The sequence below is a fragment of the Ammospiza nelsoni genome, chromosome 3 (assembly GCF_027579445.1).
Source record: "Ammospiza nelsoni isolate bAmmNel1 chromosome 3, bAmmNel1.pri, whole genome shotgun sequence".
Taxonomy (NCBI): Eukaryota; Metazoa; Chordata; class Aves; order Passeriformes; family Passerellidae; genus Ammospiza; species Ammospiza nelsoni.
This window is the reverse complement of record NC_080635.1, coordinates 23545924-23570888: the sequence shown is the minus strand read 5'-3', so window position 1 is coordinate 23570888 and position 24965 is coordinate 23545924. Positions and strand designations below refer to the sequence as shown.

The 24965-nt window shown below is 39.8% G+C and overlaps 1 protein-coding gene across 1 annotated transcript in view; it reads right to left on the bottom strand.

Moving 5' to 3' along the window:
* The window catches only part of KCNH1 (potassium voltage-gated channel subfamily H member 1), a 176402-nt gene that overhangs the window by 120580 nt on the left and 30857 nt on the right, over positions 1 to 24965 (bottom strand). Inside the window, exons 6-7 of the mRNA XM_059468364.1 lie at positions 17107 to 17499; positions 4195 to 4624 (exon numbers count right to left, since the gene is read on the bottom strand). Of these exons, the coding sequence (XP_059324347.1) occupies positions 4195 to 4624; positions 17107 to 17499 (823 nt within the window). The remainder of the gene's footprint in view (positions 1 to 4194; positions 4625 to 17106; positions 17500 to 24965) is intronic.

The window sequence follows — 24965 nt, the reverse complement described above, 5'->3', positions numbered from 1 at the left end:
TATTGTAAACAAAAGGAGGAGTTAGAGTTTTCTCTGTAACCTATCGTGAGCTCGAATTTTGCAATATGCATGAAGTTAATTAACACTGTTATATAAAGTGGCTGATTTAATCAATAAACCGGAGTCGATGCTGATCAACAAAAAGATAGGTTGGCTCCCTTCGCTTTCAACACCCTAGTAACTCATCCTTCTCCCTATATATACACACACATACACTCAATAAAGAAAGTGAGGGAAAACCATGCAGGTCAGTTCAGAGATGTGAAGATATTTTGCTTTGCAAAACTACAATTCAACATATGTTCAGGAAAAGCAGCTACACAGTAACAAGAAACACAAGCTTCCACAGAACAGAAATCATTAAAAGCAGCCACTGGGTATTTCATCTCTATTTTAAAATAACTTGATCTTCCCAAACAGATGTGCATTATTTGAGGTCAAGAATCAAGAGCAATTTTCACCTACCCCCTCCAGTGGAGCTGACGAAGTGACAAAAGATCCCTGGGGCTATGAGTGTGCCACAGCCCCCCACAAATCTAATTAGGGGCTTCACCTTCCCACATCAAAATAACCAACAGCAAGACACTTTCTGTATGAAAACTGCAGCCACAATGAGGCCAGCAGGACAGCATGTGCATCACTGCGTTTGAGAGCACAAGAACACCTCCCTGCAGAAGGAGGCCCTGAAGCAGAGACCAGGGCTGCTGACACAAGGCCAGGCTTCCTTAAACTTTGTCCCCAGTGTAAACACAACCAACAAATCCAGCCCCACAGGCTCAATGCCCACACACAGCTTATTCAGCTCAATGATGCCTTCCCAGTGTCTGTGCACAACTAATATCATGTACCCACTCCTCCTACAAGCTACATACATTACACTTTTTACTGGGTCAACATTTGCATTCAACTCAGCCAAAATTCCCACTGCTTCAGGACAGCTTCACTAAAGTATTTCTGAATTTTTCATTAAAAGCTACCTGGATTTATTATTTACCATAGTGAAAGCTTGAATAAAACAGAAAATGGAAGTGGTCCTGCTACTTTTTTAAACAGCTATCTGGTATCTCAGCAAAATACTACTACTGGAGATCAGTGTGTCTACAGAGTCAATGCAACACAAACAAAATTCTGCCACAGGATCAGCTTTACAGAGGGAGTAAGCAGTGAGCAGAAGGGGACATACCCATGGCTGAGCAGCAGAGCAAACCAGATTTTGTCTTATGGAAGATGGAATTACAGTGTTAACTCCATCCCTCTGGGCATAAGCATACTAAAGACAAATGGAAGGACACTAATTATGAACTGCTTATGCTTTCAAATATCTCTAATATTCTGAGCCTTTTTGGCACAAACACCCCATTTGGATGTCATCACAGGCCTGTACTTACTGTAGCACAAACCCTTCTGTCAATTTGCCAGTGGAAAAGACAGCAATGCAAGTCTTAAAAACACTTGTTTACACAGCAAGTCCTCTTCAGAAACACAGGCTCAACAGACAACAATCCAAGATCAAAGAAAAAAGTATCACTACCATTCACACCTTTCTTCTTCAGAAACTATTCAAGCTACAGATCCACTAAACCAAAACAAAACTAGACAAGTTGCTAGAAACAAGGACGTGAAAGCCTTGCAAAGCCACCACACACCTGGCAATGCACACACCATGACCAGCCTTTCCCAGAGGCACAAGAACTTTGCACAATCACATCCATTGGATTAAAAATAATTCTGAGCAGGAAGGACTCACACTTCTAAAAGTAAACTCTTCCTTTCCCTCTACTTGATGCCAACATCTGCACTCCAGGGAAGCAGCTCTTGAGTGCCCCTACCAAACCATGGAGGCACAGCTCGTGGAGCAAACTGAAGCAAAACCATCAATACCAATAATCAGAGGGAGGGTGCTAAGGCAGTGCTGCGACTTTGAAGTGATCCAGGACCCACAGAGCTGCAGCTTCTGTGACAGCCACCAGTGGAGGCCAAGTCCCTGCCATGCGCTGCACCCTGACTTGCTGCAGGACAGCCTCACACCCAGCCCATGCAAGAAAGGGGGGGCTTGAAGACATTTGCACACATGTTCACCTTCTCCATCACCATTTCCAGAAAACTAATTTTCTTTCAGAAATAAAAATAAAGTAAAAATTTCAAAGGTGATTTTGCTAATGAAATTGTGACTGTAAGCTTAGCTGGCCACAGTATTGTTTAAGCCACTAGTCTTTTGATACAGCACTTATTGCTATTCAAATGAGCAGAGGATAAAATACATAAAAAGAAAGGTTATCATTTTCTTTCTGCTCATCTAAATCAACATTATTTATGCATAAATTCAGTTTCTTTCTGCCACATTGTCATATGAAGAGCCTGGAACAGGTGCAAGTCCAAAATAACCCCACGTACATTCATGACTTTTTGAAGTTTATGCTTAATCATTATTCATAGTACTAAACAATAATACTGATTAATACTAGCTGTTCTTGTTCTAGCTAGTATCATGGTCATAACAATAAGCCAAAGATCAGGATATTTCCTGATCAAATGGGCACCTTCATCAGGAAACATGCTTGGAAGCCTGATTTGCGCTACACCACTAAATTGTCTAATGCACCTTCTCATGAGAAAACTGCAAAATTTTATCCATATTTTATATAAATTTCCCTTCTCCTACAGGGTGTTTTATTAGGATGATGGGACTCTTGGCAGATGAAAAAACTAGAAAAACAAAATTAACAATCTTTATAGCTCAAATATCCCAATGCCTGTGTGATCAACAATGTTTGTCTTGATTGTTTTTTTCACTAACCTTCAGCAGACTTAACACTACACACAATCTCAGTGTGTGACTTCAGTGTTGCTGTAAAAGGACACATCAGAATCAAAAGTTCACATTTCTGCAGCAGGCACTGTACTGCTAATTGAGTTTCATTATGTATTTGGTTTAATTTTCTGCTTAGCAAGGATTGACTTTCTCCTCCTCTGGATGCAATGTTACCATACAGAAGCTTCTGCCTTTCTCCATACAACAACTTTTCCCATGGATAAAGCAGATTTTTTTCCTTAATTTGGTTCAAGCTCCACCCTTATCTAGAAAACCATGACCTAGTTTAACAGTGGCCACCATATGGTTCTTAACTCCAAGTAGCTCTCAAGGCATTTTGAATGCAGATCCTGCACTGAAATGATAACATGGCCAAAAGCTGGACAGCTTGGCAACATGTACCCATTCTAACAAGGATGTCTGAGCCAGAGGTGCCCAAGCACAGCAGCAACCCCCTTGCTTCAGGATATGCCTGTGTGCTCAGTTCACGGCAGAGTTTGTGGTTCCTAAAGAGTCCCAGTTCTCTCTCCCTCAGAAGATGATGCTCCCAGACCCCCTCCCACACTCTGATCCACTTATCAAATGTATACAGCTCTCAGACATGAAAAGAGTTTGCCACATACTAAAATTGAGGCAAAAAGGTACATTAATTCTTAACACTTCAGTCTTTAAGCATTTTATGGATATTACAAGAGCATATTGAGATGATATGGACAGAATATTTTTTCCAAAACCACTGAATTTTTGCTAGTCACAACAATACTCCTATTTAAACCTAGCTGGTAAGAAAGTGTGTAATATATACTGCCACCAAAAATACTTTTAGCTGCATCACATTTACAGGGTTCCAGATGTTCTTATGAAACCAGCATTGATGACATGCAGCTACTTGGTGTTGTGTACTGATGTGCAGAAGCAAACAAACTCCACAACTTTGTGAAAGTTGCAAAGCTGGTATGTTTATTGCAGCCTGGACACATGTGGCGACTGCTCCCCTCAAAAGACATGTTTACCTCAGGGAACTCCACTTCCTTTTTCATCCCTCTCTCAAATACACATGCATGCAATTTCACAATGGGTTCATACGTATTCATTCTACTGATTTCGTGTGACATTTGCCACTAATTCCTCTTTACCAGAAAGAATTCCTGGGTCAGTCTGCCCTCTCTCTGTCTGCCCCCCCTATCTCTTGTCTTTTGGTTGAAGCAGTTTCTCCCAGCATAGGCATTTTACGAGAACAGGCCATCAGACTAAACAGCTCTGTCTGCAAGCTTACAGACTTAACTCAAAGATGGACATCTCACCTAAACCTAAATGGATTTCTACTCTGGAAAATTTCCACTCTCTCTCAGTACGAGAAAGGCAGAATCTCTAATACTTACAGCCAATCATCATCATGGCCACAGCGAAGATCTTCTCCCCGTCCGTGGTGGGAGCGATGTTCCCGAACCCCACGCTGGTCAGGCTGGTCATGGTGAAGTAGAGCGAGGAGATGTAGACGGAGTCCTTGCTGGGCCCGCCCTCCCACTTGCCGAAGCCGGAGGCGTTGAAGCGGTAGGGGGTGCCGATGGACTCCCCCAGCTGGTAGAGCCAGCTCTCGGTGCGGATGGTGTTGGTGTCCTCGTCGATGACCTCGTAGTCGCCGATGCTGTACCAGATGCAGGCCAGCCAGTGCGCGGCCAGCCCGAACACGCACACCAGCAGCACCAGCACCGCCGCCCCGTACTCGATGTAGTGGTCCAGCTTGCGGGCCACGCGGCCCAGCCGCAGCAGCCTGACCACCTTGAGGGAGCTGAACAGGCTGCTGATGCCCTGCAAGGACAAACAATAGCGCCCATTAGGATTTCATGAAAGCAACAATACTTATAACTGCGGCTTCCAAAGAAACAAGGTGATCCACAAAAAACAGATAGTCACCAGATAACTGTAAAACACAAAAAACTTAGTGACCCTTTCCAGGGATGAATATATGCACCCTTGCCTTCATCCACTACCATCTTGTGCATTGCTCTCTGAACTCCCTTTTCAGATTATTTGAACAGGTTTACCAATACCTTAGTAAAAACTTCAAACGACAGGCTGTCTATTCCATATCCAGCTGTGAATTCTTATGCAACATGTCAGATGTAATCTCTCAGATATAACAGAGATTACAATATCTAGCTCAGACATATCAGAAAGATAAATAAGGCCAAAAAATACTGGCAGTACCTGGCAATTTGTAGTTTTCCTATTTCCTACAATGCATTTCCTGTGACTTCACTCTCCTAATACAAATTCATGCACTGATAATCAGTCCTCTGACACTTCTCATATGAACTACACAAAGATTAAATATTTCAAATATCTCACTAATCCCCAAATTATATCCTTTTTATGACAGCTTTGATATCAATGCAGTATTTCTGTACTGAAAATAATATGGCTCCCATGAAACAGAATTAAGCCAGCATGCAGGATTTTGTATTGTTAACTTTTATACAGATTTGCACAAGAAGTCAAATTAAAAAATTCAAACCAATTTGGAGCATGAGAAGATCTGAATAGCTTATCATAAAAATCCTTCCTTTTTTTTTTTTTACTTCCTCTTACCAAGACTGTTTCATACATAGAAGTCTGATTAAAATTTAAGCAGACTGGTTTAATGAGTATTTCTGGAAATGCATAATTGCATACTTCTGGTCACCAGCTTTTACTGGAAGTTTGTTTATTCCTGCATAAATACAACTGCCTCAGTATCTTAGGCTGCTTCGGTGCACTAGAAAAGATGTTTTATTAAATAATTACATAAAGTATATTGACTCATGTTCTCCAAGACTGCAGCAATATATTTTCCCTTTATTTCATGAATTTGTCATGATTACATTGACTCATTTTCAGAGACAGATGTAATTTGTTACCTGGGAACACACTAGCAATTTCTATTAAGTATCTGGAGAAGATCTAATGCAACCAGGGGGTGGGGAGTAAAAAGAGAAAGAGAGATTAAAAAAAGAAAATAAAAAAGCACCCTTCCTTTAAATCAAAGATATTTCCAGAAATCTAGAAGAGAGCAAGTGAACTATTATTTTAATGAATATCTAAGCCAAACTTTTCAAGTCACTGATACAAAAATTGCTACACAAACAAAGTTAATTTCCATTTCCCATTCATTCCATACCCAGCTTTGTTTTTTAAACACTGGAGCAAAGCCTCAGTGCCAATTCTGAGAATATGACACAAAAGACCTTAATTTCCAGGGGAGGGAAAGCAGGTATTTCTGAACACTCAGTATGGAGAGGAAAAGCAAAGTGGAAAATGCAAAAAATTATAACCACATATTAGAACTGGACAAAGTCCTAGACTGACAAGCACATTTAGTCTCTGTATTTTAAATATTCTGACATTACAATACAGCCTTCTGGCTTTTTCCCTCAGGGCTCATGCCCACTTCTCCCTTTTCTCTTTGCAAACCTTAGCAGTGAAACACTCATTTTTTTCATTTTGAGAGGTCTCCAGCAATGGTGCTCTTTTAGCTTCAGTCTTAAAACCAAGCCTTTTAATCACACACTGCTTCAAAATCTCCACCCAACATCCAAGAAAACAGGTTTATTTATGTTCAAAAGCAGTGGTGCAAAACCTGTTTTTCAAATTAAACATATCCCTTTGATTAAAAAATAAACCCCAAAAAATGCTGTTTGTCAGCATGAGTCCTACCAAAGCCAAAACATAACAATGGTTTAGGAAGGACTTAATAGCTTAGAGTTTGGTTAATTCTTAATTAAAAATTAAGAATTAAAAATTAAAGAGAGTCAAGGATTAGAAATACTTGGGGAAAAGAAAGAATCACAGAAGAGGAGCTCAAGAAATTGGATATGAAAATTGGGAATACAAATTAAAATACATTAAATCAGATTTTAAAAGTCTAAGGCAAAATACTTTTTTCAAGCATTCTCTTATCCTAATTTCCCTTGTGGAATTCACTAAAAGAAATTTTATTTAAAAAAATTAAATGGGATTGAACTGCATCATTTGAGAGAAACTGATTCTACCAAATTCTTACCAGAGATAGATAGAATTAGGCTTTTTGTACAAGAAGAACTTGAATATTTACAAGAAATATATACTTGATTTGAAGGCACTGGAAGGATACATTTAATATTCAAATGACTCCTAATACTCACCTGACTGCACTGCCAATGAGATTCTAAAAGTTCAGAAAAAGCTCTATTAAAAAAACTCCAATTTATTTTTATTTCAGCATGAACAGTGTTCTCTCTTTGCTTTCCTCCAAGGAAAGGATTTGTCTATCCTAAATGGATCAATATCAAGAGCAAGAAATGCACGGGGAAATGATTATGCATATAACTCTTAAAAATTTCTAAGTGAAATAATTTCAAATGGTTACAAACAACTGAAACTTAATAGACTGTTTCACAGATTATAAAGTAGGGAAAAAATCAGATAGTCCTGCAATACTTTAAATCAGTACTTTCTGGCACAAGATTTAGCAAATTATATTTTAATGCTCACTGGAATAGATCTGTTGGATTGAAAAATTGACAATTTTAGATTACCACTTTCCAAAATAGAACTGTACTTTTAGATTATTGTCCATTTTAATGCTCTTATCAGTGCAGATTATTTTTATGCTTTTATCGTACAGATGGCTCCATGATGTCACGCAAAGGAGCCTGAACTCAATTTACTTCTCTTGATGTGTGTCCCACCCTCTTGGTCTGCTGCTCCTGCCAGCTTTGAGAGGCAGATGAGGAGACACCCAGAGATCCTTGTGCCCAAAGGAAACAGAAAAACCTCAGTTCATGAAGAGCTGGAAATGGCACTGCATGTCCCAAGCAGGCTCCCTCAGATGCTCTGCTCTAAAGGGTCACCATAAGGAATGTCCATGAGGCAGCCAGGGAAAAGACAAGGCTAAGTAATATTCCATGGAGTTCTACTGGATCTGATTTACCCCAACAGCTGCAACTACTGGTACTCTATCCAACAGAAAACATCCCTTGAGGCTATGCAAAAATAAATTTTTAAAAATCTGTTATATGGCCAGAATAGACACATAGTACATTTTTACTATATTTTTTTACAGAGAGAACTTGGGTGCAGTGCTCACTTCAACATGCAGCACTTGGTCAAGTATGTCAGAAAATACCGAATTTCACACACACTTGTATTTCAAATGTTTTGAAGCAACTGAATGAGACTAAAAAATTCTACTGCTGATACCTGTGTATTGATGTTGATAAATATTTCATAGGTTGGCAGGTTTACTCTCATTACCAGTGATGGCTGCTGCATAAAAAAGGAAGAAAATGTAGCCAGTCCCCTCCAAACCAAAGGGCAAGCTCAAGGCACTGAGACGCTGAAGAAATTATTCCATAGCCACTGACTGAGCAGACTTGAATGTCAAAAGTTCTTAAAATAATAAACACAACCACTTCCCCTCCCTCTCCTTCTACACGTTCTTTGCAGAGTAGAACTGTACCCGAAAAACAGAAAAACAGACCAGCTCAGTCCCAGAGGAAAGCAGTGCCCATATTTTATATTCAAAGCCGAGGCTTCATAAGTTTGTCCATTAAGTACTGCCAAAAGTAAATTTCCATGTGTAATTTGTCATTAATTAGACTTCCTCACTATATACTGTGCACATTTACACAGGCTTTCTTCTGTATTTCCTTGCTTTCTGCAAGATCTAATATACTGTGAGTGCACCCCTGGTCTCACACTGATACCTCAGCATGTAAGCAGCCTTCTTCCCAAACACAGGATCCAGAACATCCCTGTTTTGGCTCTACCTCTCAATCAGACAATATAAGATTTGTGCTGTTACTTCCACACCCAGAAAAAGAGACAGAGGCACTGTGAAAACACAAGGGCTGTAAGCAGAGCCATTATTGTTCCTTCTGTCTGTGTGGTCCAAGAACAGTAACAGTGGACACACAGTGATAGATGCTGTACAGATAAAAGCAGTTGCTCCTGTTCATTTGCCATGCAAAATTAAATTCAGCTCAATTCATTGACTAATAAAAGTCCACCTAGAAAAAAAATAAAATACAAATTGTTTAAAGAACAGCATAAAAAGTAATTGAGGTCACCCCACCTGCCCCCCCAAAAACGTGAGAAATAGTTCATTTTCCATTCCAAACAAGATGCAGCATGAATAACTGCAGAAAATAACTAAAATGCTGCATTCACCCCACCTCCTACAGCTGCAGTAGCACAAGTGCTTTAGTAATAGATTCAATCTACATGACAGTATTCACTTTTTAGGCCATTATTCACTTTCTACATGTACAGAAAGAAAATGCACTTAACCCAAGCATTAAGATTTATTTTTCTAGGCTCAAAGGCAGGATAATTTACTTCCTACTTACTACCTATTTTTAAGAAGAGTAATATTCAGTACTGGCAAAAATCTTTCCTAAGTTTTTCAGCACTTTTCTCTCATATGGAACTGCTAAAGTTCAGGCTTCATCTCAATTAATGGGAGATGCAGGAGACTAAAAGCTAACCATTAAAAGAAAGAGAATTAAACAGACAAAAAAAAATTAATTATTTATTCCAAAAGTGGAGGCAATGAACCAAATTTATCACTACTGTGAGGCAAAAGCTGCAGAAAGCACTGCCTTCTTTCTTGACACTTTGCTTGAAGCCAGCCATGCCACAACCTGGCTCTGCCTATCTGCAGTAACCTGGCAGCTCTGTCAGGCCATCATTAGGACTACACATTTCCATCATTTGTCTCCTCTGGTTTTCTTAATTAGGTCTGAGAACATGACCTTTCCTACAGATGGCCATATTTAGCAACCAAGAGATGAGATAGCGTTATGTGCACAGGTCAAAATCAATATCTAAGCCCTCTGGATACTGCTGTGGTTTTCAGCACTGAAGAAAACAGATCTCTAGACCCCTGAAGCTTATTTTAGTCAGACATTTGTGAGCTTGGTTAGAAATGGGGGAGAAACAGCAATAATTCATGTATTAGAGCACAGGGTGTGGGAAGAGATGGGAAGGCTGATTTTTCATTTGTAAGACTATGTCCATGCTTGCCTTGCATGCATACGTGCACACTCAGGAGAAAAAAAAACCAAAACCAGGAAACAAACTCTATTTTCCTTTTACTTTGAGAGGAAGAACAAGAATAAAGATAACACAAGTAACCTAAAGAAATCCTACTTTCTCTGGTAGCAAATAAAAAATTAACCCCAACAGACAACAATCTGCTTCCCTATGCTTCTGATTCAAAGCAACAGCCAGTTCCAGAGCTTTTTAGCTTTTTACTTATCTCAAAGGAGCAAAACACCCAAACAATATTTAGTGTTACTGGCATTTAATATCTCTCCATCTTTTCCAATTCTAATTCCATCCCTAATATGAAATAGACTACAGAGCAACCACTTAGCTACTCAAACAAATACCCTTTGTCATCTCATCTGACTTTGTGCCTCAGATCGATACAAGTGTGCTGAATGGAGGGAGAAGAGGAATAACTGATCCCTGCCTCTGGAACATGCCTCCCTTTATACACAGTGTAAGTCTCGCTCTAACAGCAGCTTTTTGAAATAATTCAGACTCTAATATATTCAATTAGCTCTCCCTCTTGGACAAAGGCTATCACCATACATTATCACTGAAAATGTAATTCAGCGTTTTAATTCTTTTAGCCTGATACAGATTGAATAGCTTATGCAGACTACTATTCTCTCTTTAACAGAATGATAAATCATGTCAGGCCTTTCAAAGCTATGAAGAAGTAGCCCTGAAATCCAGTAACACCCTTACTTATCTGTGACTTAGCAAAAAGACTAATCTGAACATTTGGAGTGCAGAAGAAGAGTCAACCAGAGTCTCAACAGCCTCAGCAGAACCTACAGAGAAGGTCAACACCGGGCAGGGGCACAGCAACACATCCTGCTCTGGAATTCTCCTTTGGTAGGGGCTATCCATCAGCAGACAGAGCAGATGTCTCTGAGCCACCACGGTGTATGAGCCTGGGTAAGACATGGGAAGGCAGCAGAATCAGGCTTACAGCATGGGAGAGAATTTAACCCTGAATGCCTGCAGTGGCTATATATATCAACACAATTTGGAAAACTGAGGATATGGGGGGAAAAGACAGCCTGCCCCTTCACAGGGTAGCATAAAAATAGCATGTGATGGGTAAGACATGGAGGCTGGGTTTGTAAGGAAGGAAGACAGAAAAACTCCTATTTGACTGGAAAAGAAAATGGGGCAGGGAGGAGGTGAGGAGATGTGGAGCAAAGCAGACAGAGAAGAGAGACACCCTCACTTGAATCCCCAAGAGTGTCTGAACAGCAGGTGCTTCTTTTGCCTACCTGGTTTATATCCTGGCTGTGCACTTTACCCCAGGAATCTGCTTTGCACCATTTGCATTTCCCCAAAATACTCCTTCCACCTACCTGTCTGCTAAGGAGTAATTCCTGCCTGGAATTACTGCACAGCCCTCTGGGGCCGTGCTGCAGAACAGAGGCACTTACACAAGTCAGACAAGCAGCCCTCCTCCACCACCACTGCTCTTCCTTCCCACTGCACTCCCCCTTTTCCACAGTTCAAGGCTGTCAAGCTCCTTCTGAAGCTCCTAGGAGGCACAGCAAGGACCTTCCTGTGCTCTGAGGGTTTCTGACTGGTTACAGCCCCCAGCACACACCTGCCATGGGTGTGTCCTGTTTCTCAGGGAATTCTCACACAGGGACACCCACCAAGTAGACCTCCTTCATCATCACACCCCCAGCCCAAGGCCCACGTTCCAGCCCTCCCCTGCCCCACCTGGGCACAACAACCCAACTTCTCGATCCTTCCCCAGAAGCCCCAGTAGGTGTCACCCAGTCCACCGGGTCTCTCTCATCCCTCCTGGTCTACCTTCATCTCATCCAAGAACCACAATTTGCCAGCATCTCCTCCTCTATGCCTGGATCACGCTCCATGATACACAGCTGGGGTTTTTTGTTAAGCATGACATAAAAAGTAGGTTATGACTGCTTTAAAATTTCAATTAGCCATAGAAAATTATTCATTCACTGCTAGATTTAGCAATAGACTCACATGCAAAATACAGCACTGCTGCATTGGACAGATTCAAATAAGAATGGTGAACTACTGTTTCAAACAGATTTCATATTACTCAGCTGTTTACAGTTTAAAAATACTTTTAAAATTACATTTTCCAGTTTGCAAAATTCATCTAACACAAAATCTTTATAGGTCCCAGTTTATTCCATAAAACTGTAAATATGATAATTTATTTCCTTGCCCCTTATTGCATGCAGTGGTTAAAAAAAAAGGGAAGCTGCATGCTTTCCAGGGTAGCTGCTTCAGTAATTCCTAAATAGCTAATTTGTATTAGCATGAGAGATTATTCCATTAACAAGGTTTAAATTAATCTATTGCAAAAGTACTGCCTCAGAGAGTTGCCAACAATTTGACCAGCAACACATTCATTTTTTCCTCTCTCAACTCTCTGTTTACTTTCCAGCTACACCACACTCACTTAGCACTAATTATCTTCATTTACTTCTATTTTTCCGTATTGTATTTTTTTCTGGGACTTCGTTTATCTTCATAAATTCTGGCCTTTCAAAGCTGTACATCCTCTCTGCCTACATGCTAGCTTCTCTCCTATTCATTCACTTAACTGAGCACTAGATCATTTATATTGAATGTATCTCTCCTAATGATCTTCTACTATGCATTTATTTCTCTTCTACCTCAACTAATTGAGTGATACATGGTTCTCAATTTGGCATCAGCCAACAATTGATCACAGCTCTCTGCTCAAACACATTTAGCAATTGCTACTACAAACTCCCTATTTCAGAGATTTATATGGCGGTGATATGACTGGATTCCACTCCTGCCATGAGATTTCACAACAGCATCACATGTAATAAGTTAAATTTTTTCCAATAGAAATTATATCTTATGGCATTATGGATGAAAACCACAGTATAAAATTGCACAAGCTGACACTGCAAAAATATGCTTTGGAATTCAAGGTCTTAAATTGCACTGTTCTTGGCAAAAATTGTGGAATTTTCTTTAAGCCTGGTTTTTGTTAAATTTACTGATTGATGTCTGAACACAAAAAGATAACATTATCCCCCAAAGTAGGTGGTAATTCCTTAAGTGAGGAATAATACTAATTACAGTAAAGAATTACTGACAAATGCTATTTTGATCATTCAAATTTGCAAGAGACTAACACCACATGTTTCAAGGGCTGTTTAAATTTTAGACCAATATTTTCTTTTCTTACTCAGACTAAATTACAGCATGATGTATTCTGTTAACAATAGAAGGTTCAAGCCTAGCATTAAGTTGATTCATCAATCAGTATGAATATGGTATATTTTCTTCTGTTGAAATTCCGTCAGGTCAAGAAAATAATTAGTATTTAACTGTATCATTTGTTTTCCATATATAAAAGCCAGGAGAAACATTCATAACTTTACTTTCATTTGGGTAACAACAGAAATTTCTCTACAGCTATTCATTTCTTCATTTGTTGAATTCTGCTCATGTCTGAATATGAAATTCTATACTGTCTCTTTGAGCACAGCACTTGAGATCAGTCTCTTATATAATTATATGGCCCTGAACAAAGACATTAATGTTTTTTCTTTCCTCTTCCATCTGTAGAATGTGGCTATTCATACTTAAGTGCCTCTTGAAATAATTGTAGTTATTAATAGTTGTATTGATTAATAGTTAATGAATTCAAATTATTTTTATGCACAAAAATATTCTCAACCATGCAGAGAAGAGACTGGAATTTCGATTATATTGAAAAATGTGAATTGAAAATATACTAATTTTCCAAACTGCAACAAACCCAAAGAATTTTGAAATTGTCTGAAAACCACAGAATTCATACTCAATTTTGTTTCAAGAAAATATTTTCAGTTATATCTTATAATGGAATAATGAAGTAAATTGCAAAACAAAAAGTTACTTCAAAATAGGAAAAAATATCCAATACCAGAATTTTTTCAATTGAGTATCTGCTTGCCAAAAATATTGATCAACTCTAGTTTCATCTCAATTAGTGGATCATTTTAAAGATGACAAAAATGGTTTCACTATTAATCTAGAGATAAGTAATGGGACAGTCCCAAAACTGCCCAGAGTAAAAAAAAATCTCAATACCCTATTATACAGTTTTTTACTTATTCAGTGCTGCAGTTCCTGTGTCCCTTGCAAATCAATTAGTCTCCATCACAGTAATTACAACATTCTGAAGTACAAATTGACTTGTCAAGTTAGTTCCTCCATGACATTCTCAGAGTCTTCAGTGCCTTTTTTAAGCAGAAAATTACTGCAGCCAGCAAAATAAGCAAGCTTCTACCTGTTCCAATCCCCCTTCAACAAAGGGACTGCACCAAAGCCAGGATTCTATTTCCTTCTCTTTGAAATCATGGAATGGAAAACATCAGATTGGGGAAAATAACATTCATATTCTTCATCTCATCTCAGCACACTGTTGACACTGGGCATCATTTCAACTCTGGCCATTTTTTAAGAATACTCTCACTAGGACTTCCAAAAAAAAAAAAATCCTGCAGCAGTCATGGCCAGCTCCTGACTCCATTGCCATGGCTCCAAGGGAATTCCCTCTAGCAGAATTAAAGTGACACAGAGATAAGAGTTCAGTTTGGTTATTTGCACAATGAGCAGGGCAGCCTTGCACCTGACTTAATCCAGCTGTGAAGTCATATGGTGTACAATCCAGGGCAAGAGAAAGGTAAATTTGAGCCAGCAAGAACGGAAGAGAGTTGACCCACAAGGGAACGCTCTACACAACAGAAAAGAAAGATAAAAGGCAAAGATTTTCTGCTTTCAAGATTCCTTGAATGTGGCTTTTATTTTTTCTCTTCTTCAGTAAAAGGTTATCGTTCTCTCCACAGGCAGTGCTTGAAACAGTGATCAGCAGATACTGTCCCAAACCCCCTCCTGATGTGCTCTGTGTTATTCTGCTGGCATTGCTGGCAAAACCCCTCAGGTGCCACAAACCAGCCCATGAGCCCTCAGTAGAAGCATGGCAATTTACACCAGTGGAAACTCTGCTCTAATGATCCTACAGCAATTTATACCAGCCAAATGTCAGAAGCCACTATGGGAAATGCAGATGAACAGTCTTGAAAGGACAGCATCAAGAAAAATCTTGGTTTTTTTTTTCCTCCTTGGGCACAATAGCAAAATAAGTTAAACTAACACTGTTACACTGATTAAGGAGACTGTTGAAGAGCCAGGGGAAAACTGAAGTACCAATCAGTTTCTCATTGCTACAAGGCAACACTGAGATGGAGAACCTGCAGAAATACAAATTCACACAAGAATTTCTCTGCAGAATTGCTACCATGAGTCCAAAATCATCTGTGCTCAGTTCAAGGGCTGTCACAGCCACCAGTACAGACATTTTCCTCAGGGATGTTCTGTAGGTCACATCACCAGTCTAAAGTCAAAAAGTGTTCCTTCTGCAAAATCTTCACCAGGCTGCTTCTATCTGCCCTGGGTGAGAAAAGCTTCCTTCCTGGTTTGTTGGTTTTTTTGTTGGGTTGGTTTTTTGTCTCTTGCTTTATTTTTTACTTTTATTTATTCTTTTTCCTCTTTCTGTCTGAATGTCAGAACCTGACATATGGGCACTCCTCCCATTGCTCTATCAGTGTCACAGCAAAGTAATTTGTGAAAGCCCTGCAGAATAATCTGCAGTCTGGGTCTTTCATATGGCAAACAAATACTTAAGGACAGGTCTCACAAGGCTTTTTTTGCTTGATCTAATTTGTGGTATTTCAGTCTGCAGCTTGATATAAAATGAAAACGTCTCTAGGGAATTAAATATCAACTAACATCATATTTTTTCCACTGCATTTAACAGTTTGCCTACCTGTCCTCAAGTTATTGAGAAAACCTCTTTAAATTTTATAAAAAATAGTGTAATTTTTAAAAAGAAATGGGGTTTGGTTTTGCCTATATTTCACTTGGCATAGTTTTCTTTTGATAGATAGGCTGTCCTTTGTAAATGGGCATATTTTAAAGGAAGTAATAAAATTTAAATTTTACAGGCTAAAATTTAAATATCAAGCCCTGATGAGGTAGGAATGTAAATTCCTCTCCTTCTCTGGAAGTATTCAAACCCACCTGGATGTGATCCTGTGCAACCTGCCCTGGGTGAATCTGCTTTAGCAGCTGGATTGGACTAGGTGATCTCCAGAGATCCCTTCCAAGCCCAGCCACCCTGTGATTCTGCATCTTACAGCTTCAGCGTGTGTCACAGATAAACTCAGAGACATAACTAGTTGATGATTTTAAAACATGTAACCAGAAAGCAGACTTCCGGAATCCTCTTCAAGATTTCATTAAAAATTCATTAACTCTCTGAACTATTTAGGCAGAGAACTTTAATGTATTTACCTTAGGAATATTTTCTTGGCAGACTGATCTAAAAAAACAAGCAGTTAAAAAATACCAGTTTTGTGGATTTAAGTGTCTAAATGTTAGTTCTTTTGCAAGATTGTCATCTACTCCCAGAGAAATGAAGAACTAAGGAAGAGTCTAGATTTCCAGATACCTCCCCACTCTTTCATTTAATTATGAAATCACCAAACAAGCACCTTCAATTGCTTCACCTTCCTCTAAAAATGCTGTTGCCAAACAATGCTGCACAGATCACCAGGTATCCACACAGTGCTTTCTGGTGCTCAAAGACAATTCAGTGAGTCACTGCCTGCCTGCCTCTTTGCCACCTGCCATAGTGTACTAGAAGCAGCTGAGAAATGTGTATTTTACTTCCCAGGTGTTCCTGTGCAGAACTGGCATTAGCAGAACTGCCCTGATGTGTCATCAGTGAAAACAAGCACAGCCTGCCCCAGCAAACTCTCCTGACACACAGCTCAAACTACTCCTGCTAAGTCAGATGGAGCAGCTTTCCTCAGAGCTGTACGAATTATATCTTACGGCATTATGGACAAAAACCACAGTATAAAATTGTGGACAGCAGCACCTGTGCAAAGGTGCTGCTGTCTGCCTCTACCTGTCCTCCTGAACCCTGAGGGTGCAGAAAGAAGGAAAATAAACATGGATTTTTAACACCAAAAACTACAGCAGAAATTAAAGAATGGGCCTTCTGGCTAGGATTCATAAGCAAACTTCTGTGCAGGATGTGGGTGGCTACCAGAGACAGATGTGCAGTAATTCAATAAATTTAAAAACATCCATTTCTTCTGTCCTGCACCTCCCCCCAACCATCAAGTAATAATAAATGGAAGTGGAAGTGATGTACTGACCTCATCAACATTCTCAAATGCATTGATGACATCATAAGGCAGGCAGGAGAGCAGGTCAATCACAAACCAGGTCTTCAGGTAATTCATGCGGATCAGCTTGGGGTCAGAGATCACCTCCCCTGCTGGCCCCACAAAGGTGGTGTGGAAATTGAGCACAATGTCAACCAGAAAAATGACATCTACAATGCTGTCCACTACTAGCCACGCCACGTTGTTCTGCTTGGTTTTAAAGGAGACATTGTAAGGGACCAAAATAGCAGTGTAGAAGGTTAAAATCAGGATGATCCAGTCCCAGGTAGTCTTGAATACACAATAATGCAAAATTATATGTGGTGGAGTCTTTGGTGCCTCTTGTTTGTACTGTGGGAGGATTTCAGAACCCAGCTGCAATACCTGTAGCCAAGAGAGATTTGAGAGGAAAAAGAAAACATGCTTAATTTTTCACACTAGATTCTCAAGCTCAGTACAATAGTTCATAAAAATTCATGTCCATTAACTCCCTTTATCACCACCAAATAGTAAGCAAGCCAAGAAAAGTATTCTGTTACACTAATCAGCATCAAACTAAGAACAGTTGTTTCTTTTAATGCCATTAATTATTTTTTGACAATAAGTCTAATGTGTGGAGTGTCCAAGACAAACAGAAAAGAGAGAACCCCTTCAGCTACCTAGACAGACAAGACAGAAAAATGATGGGCAACAATAGGCAGGAAGGCCAGGGCAAATAGCAATTGATGGCAAAACCACAACTGAGAACAACTGAGAACCACCAAACTGGAACAAGTGAGTTCCTGTCCAGCAGCAGAACCACTGGACCACATTTTTTTTCAACACTGGCTATTTAACTCTTCACTACACCCTGTCTAAAATAGTCTCATACTACAAACTCTCATCAGGGCACAGGCCTCTCATCCTCTTTTCTGGGCTGTGCAGGTCCAAAGCCCACAGATGTAGCTGCAGCTCTCTTCATAGAGAGCAGGCAGGCACAACTTCCCAAGGGTATTTCCTAAGAATTGCAGCGAGGAACCTCAGAGAAAGAGAAAACAATTCTTATCTCTATTCTCTGTTGTTTTTGGACATGTGGAATGTGTTAAGAAGATTGTTTACCTAAAGAGATTTAGTAATTAAATTCTAGGAATAGTTGTTTATATTAATTAACCAATCACTCAAAGCTGTGTCTTGGCTGTCTAGAGACAGTCACAGGTTTTTTTTTTTTAGTATGTATCTTTTGTATAGTATAGTATCTCTTTAATATAATATAGTATAATATAATATAATATAATAAAGTTTTAATAAAGCAATTATTCAACCTTCTGAATCAACAGAGTCAAATACCAATCATTCCCTGCATCAGGGGCACACTACTTTTCAATACACAGATACCTATCATTAGCCTTAATAAAGTCATTTTGGACTTCACCTTTTCATTCAGAGAAGTTCAGTATCGTAACTACCTGATAGTGTGGAATCATAGAAAGATAGAGTCATTAAGGTTGGAAGAGACCCCTAAGATTGTTGAGTCCAACAATTAACCCAGTACCATGGTGTTCTCTAACAAACAAGTTGGAGAACTTCTCCCAGGTGCCACATCCACACACCTTTGAACACTTCTAGGTACAGTAATGCCACCATTCCCTGGGAAATCTGTTCCAATGCTTGACAACCCTTTCAATGAAGAAATTTTTCCTAATATCTAATCTAAATCTCCTTTTGTGCAACATGAGGCCATTTCCCCTGGATCTGTCATTTGTCACCTGGAGGAAAAGACAGATCTCCCCCTCACTACAAGCTCCCTTCAGGCACTTGTAGAGAGGGGCTGGTCCCCCCGAGCCTCTTTTTCTCCTGGCTAAACAATCCCAGCTCCTCCTCATCAGACTTGTTCTCTGCACCCTTCACTGCCTTCTTTGCCCTCCCTCAGACATGCTCCAATGCCTCAGTGTCCCTCTGCCTGTGGGGCCTCCAGACTGAGTGCAGGATTTAGGGGACCTGCCAAGGCACACTGTTGAGGTACACTGCAGCTAGGTCTGAATTCAGAAAAGCACTTCTGCAGAAGATGATCTGCCAGCATGTGTTTTAAACCCTGCACCTCAAGCTGAGCACACGCTGACACCGAGCACTGTTTTGCATAACTGCACTCTCAATCAGTGCTGCCCATTTTATGTCTGTTCTCTCTCCAGTTCTGCCCACTGCTGCAAAAACAACATTATCATGTATGTAATTCTTGGGAACTCAAGTTTTCACATACCTATGAATAATAATGTGTTTGTTTATATGTACCTGTATTCACCTGCTATACATGAGGGTGAAACCAACATCAAGAACCTGTGTCCAAATAAAGAGAAGTTAAATTTTAAAGCAAATTTTACCCTGGATGAATTATGAATGAAAATTGAAAGAAACATGAAGGCTTGCTTGATTGAAATGTGTTTAGTAATGCCAAACTCACAGAACCTGTGAGAAGTATTTAGGAGCATGGTTCCTTTTTCACATTTATTTACACATAGTTCAGAGCAATAGGAAGCAGGGAAGGAAATTAAATGTCTGTTTTTCTCTGGGAAAAGATAAGACAACACAGCTAGAATAGAAGGATGTCTTCCTTTCATTCTCCTTATCTCAGCTTTTTTAATGTCAGTTATTTAGACGTGGATTTTATCTCCAGGCTTTTCTGAGTGTCTTTTTTTTCCTTTTTTTTTTTGGTGAACTGGTGAGATTTTTTCCAACAGTTTCGGCCAAAGGGGACAAAAGAAAACGATCAGCTACACAAGATCTACTTGGACAAAACAGTCTCAGATGAAATTCCCTGCTGCTTTGAACCTCACATAATCACTTACTCGTGTACACAACAGGGGTCAGACACTGTCAGAGCACAACTCCTCACACATGTGTAAATGAGAATGGGAACTGCAAGCCTGCTGACTTTGAGCCCAGGATGTTCCCCTGAAGGGAATTAACATGACCTGCTCTGACAGACCTGCATGTTACCACAGAGGCATTAAGAGTTTGAAAAAAAATACAATTTAAAAAAAATAAGAGGACTGTATTTTTGTTAGTGAGTGTCTAGAATGACAGCAAAAAGGAGAAAGGAACATTTTTCCAGCAGACCCAACTAGGACTCAGACATGTTCACTGCAGTATTACACAGTCTGCTGATGCTGACCCTCATTGATGCATGTTCTCCATACTACCAAAAATAAAAGGGAATTAAGCTGTCCTGTGCTGAGAGGAGCTGGAAGCAGCACAAGGCACATGCAGTCTCTCTTCCCTGCAGGAGGCACTGGCCAGCCCATGCAGTGCACACAAGCCCCTGGTGTGATGGAAGAGGCAGAGGTTGTGTACTGAGTCCATGTGTGTACTCAGAGCATCATTCCCTTCAGGGCTTTTTGGCAGTCCCAATGACAGATGTTGGGATGTCTTTTCCCAACAAAAGCTCTAGTCCAAATCAATATTGCAAATATCTCCTGCCCTCCCTTTTGCACATTGCAGCTGTACTTGAATCACTTGGAGAGCAATGAGTTACTACTGGCTTTCATGAGGTTTACTACTGGTTTACAGGTTACTACTGGTTTACAGGTTACTACTGGTTTTCATGAGCAGCAGCTCTAGCATAGGATCCTTTCACTGGGCAAGGAGAGTCCTCTGCAACCCTCACTCACTGGAATAACTGATCAGCAAAACCAAGCATCACACAGTAACATTTTTCATTTAGCAGGATTTCAGTTCTAGTTCTGAGATTTTATTGGTGTGGGGAGACAGGATCACCCTTCAAATGCAGCAGGAAAGCATAATTGCTTCTTCTGCAATCACAGACCTACTACAGCTTTATTTTTGAGCCCCTGGTATTGCATGAGTAAGTCCAATATTTTGGTAACTATTCTAATCAGCATAGGAACCTCAACCATGAAAAACTGGAAAAAAAATTTGTTTGCTCTTGTCAGGTGTTTCTTATCTATACATACATAAGTTATAGACTGAGAATTGCATAATGCACTCAGTTTTGGTCACTGCTGCTCTCTTTGTACTCCAAGAATTTGCAGAAATTTTGCATCCACAGAACTAAATTTACTGGAAAATAGACTAATGTGTACCTGCATACCCAATTAGGGGAAAAGGCAAGAACAATGTTTTTGGCAAAAAAGAAGGGGCTAAATTGTGGTGTTCATTGTTTTGCTGTAAATAGAAAAAAAGCCATTAAAATAAAGCCAGTGGAATTGTAAGGATGTAAAACTGAACTGAAAGCAGAAAAAACAGACTTCTAGTTCCAACTTGTAAAGACAATAAACTGCTGCTTCAGTGTTTTAAAATGTCATCACCAAATACAAAGCACTCTCTCCTTACTTGTTTGAGATTCAAGGGCTACAGCACAGGAAAATAAAAGGATTGATGATTGATTGATCTCTTTCCCTTCCTATTTAGAAAGTAAACATACTCTAAACTATCTATCTGAATAGCTAGCGACCTTATAAATAAGTCTTTTGAACTTCTGCTACCCTCCTGGAGTCTCTGGAGAAGCCTCAGCAATGGTTATTTAAAGAGACCAGTGGCTTTAGTTGGTCTCCAGCAGAAGCATTGTGGGCATGAATCCTGAATGGAGAGGGAGGAGACAGGCACCAAGGAATGACACAGGCATTCCAACCACTCACCAGATGGGGAAAGCCACCTGCAGAAAGCCAGAGGAGACTCCAGTCCTCTTTTTGGGTGGGATGGAGGTGACAAGTTCTAGCCTAGGCTCCCTCTCACTACATCACTAACACACACCTTTGTAAAACCAGCCCATCTTGCTGGCACTGCTGGAGATGATTTCACAGCCTGAAGTGAAAGAAGGCACTGCCCCCTGCTCACACTATCTCTCCCAGCAAAGGCAAAAGTCTCACAGTGCCTGGCAGTGCCAGCCAGGAGCTCTCAAAGGCACCAAATTCTTCATTTCACTGAGAAGGGAAACACGCCTACAACAAAGCTCCATCTCAGAGAACAAGCATGTGTCTTTATCACAAACCACAACAAAAGAGCTCAGTACTGCACAGAAACCATGGAAGGAGGTCCACAGAGCTTAGTGTAAAGACCAAGGTTTTGGTAGGTCACTGCACTGGAACCTACAGGAGCTCCATGCTCCACTTCTCACACCAAGGGTCACACCAATTTCCTCACCATCCTTCCCAACACAACACCCCTGGGTCATCTGGAGATTCAGAGCTATAAACCCCACTCTCTCTGCACTATCCAGCAAACCCAGGTCGATGCAAAGTTCCTTCTGCCCTATTCCAAGGTGCTCCTGCTGCACTTCAGCCCCTTAGGGAGAGCAGTGCCAACCTGAGACAGGTTTGCTGAAGTGCTCAGCTGTGGTTACACACCCACACGAACTAACCACATTCAAACTGCTTCTAAAGCTACTTCTCCTGGAGAGGGAAAAAACCAAACCCCAAGAGACTGACAGAAAAGTAATCATGAAGAAAATGCACACAACTATATAAACCAATATGCTGAGCTTCCTTTCATGTGCACTGGGCAATTTGATTACTACAATTTTCTGAATAATTGAAACAGCTCTGGTTTTGGAAGATTTTTCACTATTATACAGTTTTATCATGGTAAAAGAAATATTTATTTCTGAAACTTATTAATGAAAGTATCATTTCAGTTAGTTATTATTCATCAGATAATGCAGCTCTATTATCTGCATTTATTATTTGTGGTAATGATGCATGATGCTTTAATAGCTCTCTAACACTGGAGAATTTTATTCCAAGAGCAGAAACGCCAAATTTCATCATGGGTTTTATAAGATTGTGTTCTTTTTTAAACACAGCAAAATTTTTCTAAATCCTATTATCCTATTTTTTTTACAAAATAGTGAATATATCTCAAGTCAGGAGTCATAAATTGCATCAGATGTTGTTACAATTATTTATTTATTTTTATGACAGTATGACTGGGGGGCAAAAAATAAAGCTAACACAAACACTCACTCATTTCCAGCTTAATCTCTCCTTTTCATGTTTTCAATTGCACCTATTTGCTTTCTCTCACTCTCCCTTGCATGTGTCTTCCCAAGCAGTGACACAAATTGCTCCCAAACTAAGGGCTAGGTGCTAAGGCTCAATATTTTGATTGGCAGTTTTAATGGACGTTGTAAGTTCCGGGTAAATAATGTTAAAAAAAAAACTGGCAGAAGTTCTATTCTTAAGCAGTGCTGCTAAGCACCATTATAATTTCTCTGCTTTTATTTCTCACAACTATATATATTTTTTTTAATTTTGACACAGTCTTGTTTGCCCAGAGCTGCCTGGCAAAGGTGCAGAACACATCAGCTAAGACCACAGGTGCAGATGACACATTTACTCATTCAGCTGTGACCAGGAAGAACCATCCCTACAATCAGCTCCTTGGTGATTAAGCAACAGAAATGCATCACTTACTTTTACAAACTCCTATTGCAAAATGTTGTCTCACAGTTACCTAACACCTTTGTGTTAATTGCATAATTAATTTGAGTAGTTTTCATATGACTGCTATTAGAGAAGTCAGGCTAAAAAAAAATCTGTGCCTACTGGCAAAAGTCAGAGACTGAAGCTTCAAGACACTGCTTGTATTATCCATGGCCTGTTAGTCTGTCACTAACACCTTTCCTAAACTGTTCCATAAACAATAAAAAATTGTAAGCTGTTGTGGCAGGCTCCAACACCTTGCTCTACTCAGGTTCTGGGACACAACAGCCTCCCAAGACATTCAAATATATAAGTGATAAATAACTAAGAGCAACACAAATAACACTGCAATAAACGTGGAGCCTTCTCACACAAACAAGATTGATGTGAAATGTCATAGTGAGTAGCAAAAGAAAAAGGATGAGGTTTAAAATTTCACATAGGCTACTGCAGAGATGAAGAAAAAAAAATTTGAAAATACAACAGGGAACTGTTAGAGATCCCATATTCAGCATTATCAAAAAACCTTTGCAGAATAAGAAGCCTGGCACCTCATATATCTTCAAATAAAGAAAGGTGGTCTTGTCTGTATGATCATCTGCACTTTTCTTTTCTCTGTAGTGTAGTTCTATTGGCTTAAATGGAATTACAGCAGGAAAAAAAGCTACCTAACATCACAGCTGGGGCTAATGTTCTTTGTAAAATTATGACTGCAATATTTAGTCAGCAATTAAAGAAACTCATTTCAGACATATAAACTATACACTTGCCCTTTATTATTTGTAATGAATCAATTGGCTGTGCCAGTAAGAATACTTGCAAAGACTTGTTGAGCACATGGACTTGCAAAAACTTTCAGTAACATGTAGTCACTGACGGCCAGACTGTTGCCAAACAGAATAATCTCAGACCCTTTGTCTTACATTTTGCTGCCTACATTTTAGCATTAACTACAACTCAAGGATAGAGATCTAAAGAGAAGAAAGGATTATTTGATATGAAGCCTTGAGTAGGATTAGGAGGAAAACTGTTCCAAATTCCAGCACACAAAAGTAATCTCAGGGTGGCCATGTGTTAATCACATGGTGCTCCTGCAGTACGGTGTCCGTGGCAATGTCCCCTGTGCTAGCATGATCCATGTTATTTCTCTGCTCCAACAGAAATTGGTTTCCCCTTCTTGAGTCCTTCTGTATTAAATACTGGCTAGGTAAGATCCTGTCTGCAGGAATTTTGCCATTCTACATGATAAGAAGACAGGTGAATTTTAGTTTGCATAGGAAGCGACACATATACAACAGAACCAGCAGAGTGTAGTACAGCTGACTGTATGGACACCCCATGGAACCCATCAACACCCTACACCTCCAGCTGCACAGGATGATCAAGAATTATTGCCAAGTATGGCTGCTGCCATGGCATTCACAGCAGGAAGTGCCA